The 3,037-nt window shown below is 32.4% G+C and overlaps 1 protein-coding gene across 1 annotated transcript; it reads left to right on the forward strand.

Annotated features, from left to right (window-relative positions):
• The first annotated feature begins 230 nt into the window (after window positions 1-230).
• On the forward strand, window positions 231-2,800 carry LOC145010328 (annexin D5-like). Its single transcript, XM_078968883.1, has 6 exons — window positions 231-483; window positions 919-1,064; window positions 1,169-1,384; window positions 1,811-2,026; window positions 2,112-2,201; window positions 2,377-2,800. The coding sequence occupies exons 1-6, from the start codon at window positions 408-410 to the stop codon at window positions 2,581-2,583; spliced, it is 951 nt and encodes a 316-aa protein (XP_078825009.1). The 5' UTR covers window positions 231-407; the 3' UTR covers window positions 2,584-2,800.
• Window positions 2,801-3,037: the final 237 nt, after the last annotated feature.

Raw genomic sequence — 3,037 nt, forward strand, 5'->3', positions numbered from 1 at the left:
GGATTTATTTAAAATGAATACTAAACCCATTTAAATATATTTGATTCTCAAACTTATTAATTTTTATATGATTGGAGTTTGATTTGTTTTAATTTTACACCAATAAATAATTCTAACATAATTTCACAAGTTTTTTTTTTTTTTTTTTTTTAATATAATGTTGCTTGTGATACCCACAAGTTTTATTCGATGAATGGAAATTGGCCCCTTTTTTTTTGTTCTTATCCCGAACCAAATGCAAAACGCGTATGTACTATTATTAGGTATACAACACTCCTAATTTGGTGGGATTTTCAGTTTCACACGTCTTGTTCTTCATATAAAATTCAATTTCAGTCGATTTTTGACAAACAAAAGTTTGGGGTTATTTCAAATCATTATCCAGAGAAAAGAATCTGCAATCAACAATGGCTACTTTGACAATTCCACCGGTGTTATCTTCTCCTCGTGATGACGCTATGCACTTATACAAAGCTTTTAAGGGTAACTGTAAACCCTGCTTCCATTCGAGCTCTTTTTAAGTATTTCTTCCGTATTTTCATGTTTTTGGTGTTTATCAGCAATATGTTTTGTTTTTTTTAGTAATTTCTTAGCTTAATTTCGTGTTTTCTTACTTTAATTTGGTACGAATTTCATGGAAGCAGTGAAATGTCAGAAGTTATGAGTGAACAAGACGAAATTGAGCTTTCGGAGGCTCTTTTTTCACTTTGTTGTTCAATGATAGCTAATATGAGGTGTTTAATTTTGTTTGTGCTTTGATCCCTAAATATCATTAGAGTAGATCTCCGATCACGCAAAAAATAGCAAAATCTGATTAGATCTAGCTTTCGTTCGTTGATTTTGATGAATTCTTAATCTTATCTATGTTCGATCATAATTCATAAAGAGCTACGAAATAACAACAATGTGTGTTTCCAGGATTTGGTTGCGACAGTGCTGCAGTCATCAACATTCTCGCTCATCGTGATTCATCACAGCGTGCTCTCATTGAAAATGAATATAAACTTATGTACTCCGAAACCCTAACCAAACGACTCTCTTCAGAGCTTAGTGGCGATCTCAAGGTACTATCATCAGAATCGATCTTCTTCTAATCTTCTTCAATTTCATCATTTGTTCGCAAATCATGTGACATTGTTCCTGATTGATACTTTCAATGGTGTTCCAGAAAGCTGTCTTACTTTGGATGCCAGATCCAGCAAGAAGAGATGCAATGATACTGCGAGATGCTTTAACTACCGACATTGATCTGAAAGCAGCTACTGAAGTTATATGTTCTCGAACTCCATCTCAGTTGCAGCATCTTAAGCAACTTTATCATGCACTTCATGGTGGTTACCTTGAACATGATCTTCAAGCTCAAACTTCTGGCGACCATGGAGAGGTTTCTCAACCTCAAAAAATATATACATTCTACTTATTAAATGCACATTAAAAATGAAAATACAAACATCTTTTAATGTTCTTTTTGTAACATATCTTTGCAAAGTTTGATGAAAATGCTTTACTTTTTTGACTTTTTATACAAAAAGACATAGCCTTTAATGTCGATACAAAATAATATATTTTCCAAATCTATTTGAAAAAACCTCTTTAACCTTTGGGAAAACTATATTTTATAAATCAAAACACCCTTTGAACATAATCAAAAACCATCTCACACTCTTGACTTTTCTTGAAGTCAAACCGTTCTTGATTTCTCGACTAAAAACCTCCAACACATCTTATACACAATTTATAAACTTTTCTAGTCTGAATTATACTAATAAATTACTGATCAATACATCTTTTTTTTTTTCTTGTTCTACAGTTGCTTCTAGCGTATTTAAGCACACCACGTAGTGAAGGTGTAGAAGTTGATAGAAGAATGGTGGATCTTGATGCTAAATCTCTGTTTAAAGCTGGTGAAAAACGATTAGGAACTGATGAAAAAACATTCAGAATGATTTTCAGTGGAAGAAGTAGAGCACATCTTGCTGCTGTTAGTTCTGCATATCATAGTACATACGGAAGTACCCTCAAGAAGGTTCATATTTACACAAATACCCTTTCCTTTTTCACATAATTTTTTCGTACTTGTTTTAACTAACTTACAATAATACTTTACTTAGGCTGTAAAAGGTGAAACATCGGGTTACTTCGAGGATGCCCTTGTTACAATTTTGCAATGTGCTGAGAATCCTGGGAAGTATTTTGCCAAGGTATTATTATTATTTTATTTATATATTTTGTTGAAATAATCACAATCCATGCATACGTGTCAAACAAACAGCGTTCAAAGAAGTGGGGGGGTGGGAAAAGACGAAAATGCCCATGGTGTGTATAACTTTACTCGCATTATGTATCAAATTAATTAATACAAGTATACGATTGTAGGTACTTCATAGGGCAATGAAGGGGTTAGGGACAAATGATAAAACCCTAATAAGAGTAATTGTGACAAGGACTGAAATCGACATGCAATATATAAAAGCGGAGTATCATAAAAATCATCATAAGACTTTAAATGATGCTGTTCACTCTGAGACTTCGGGTCATTATCGGACCTTTCTTCTTTCACTTTTGGGCCCAAATCATCGGTAGGGAGCCCATTTGTTGAACTATGTTTTATAAGTGTTTTTGGATTTGAATTTGTTGTGTGATAATTAGTAGTGTGTTTAGTGGTAGTTATAGGGGTGTCATAAAGATGTTGTACAAAATGATCAAGTGGTTAAGTCCGATGTTAAATCTTTGTTGTTGTTTTTTTACATAACATGGTTATGATTTGGAGCTCCTAAGGGGGTATTTGACAATCTCTAAATGATTTAGAGGTTCTGAATAAATATGTTTTGAATGAAAACTTGTGTTTGGATCGTTGGATGTATGTGGTTTAATATTTTCTACTAAGTGGTCCCATTTGACAAAATATCTTAATCAAAAATCAAAACTCTCTCTCTCTCTACTTATTATACATATTATTAATTATTTAATATATTTTTAATAAAGTAAAAATTTCATATATATTCCTCTTAAACTTCAAAATGTCATATTTATCCAT

Source organism: Lactuca saligna, chromosome 8 (assembly GCF_052625555.1).
Source record: "Lactuca saligna cultivar CGN05327 chromosome 8, ASM5262555v1, whole genome shotgun sequence".
Taxonomy (NCBI): Eukaryota; Viridiplantae; Streptophyta; class Magnoliopsida; order Asterales; family Asteraceae; genus Lactuca; species Lactuca saligna.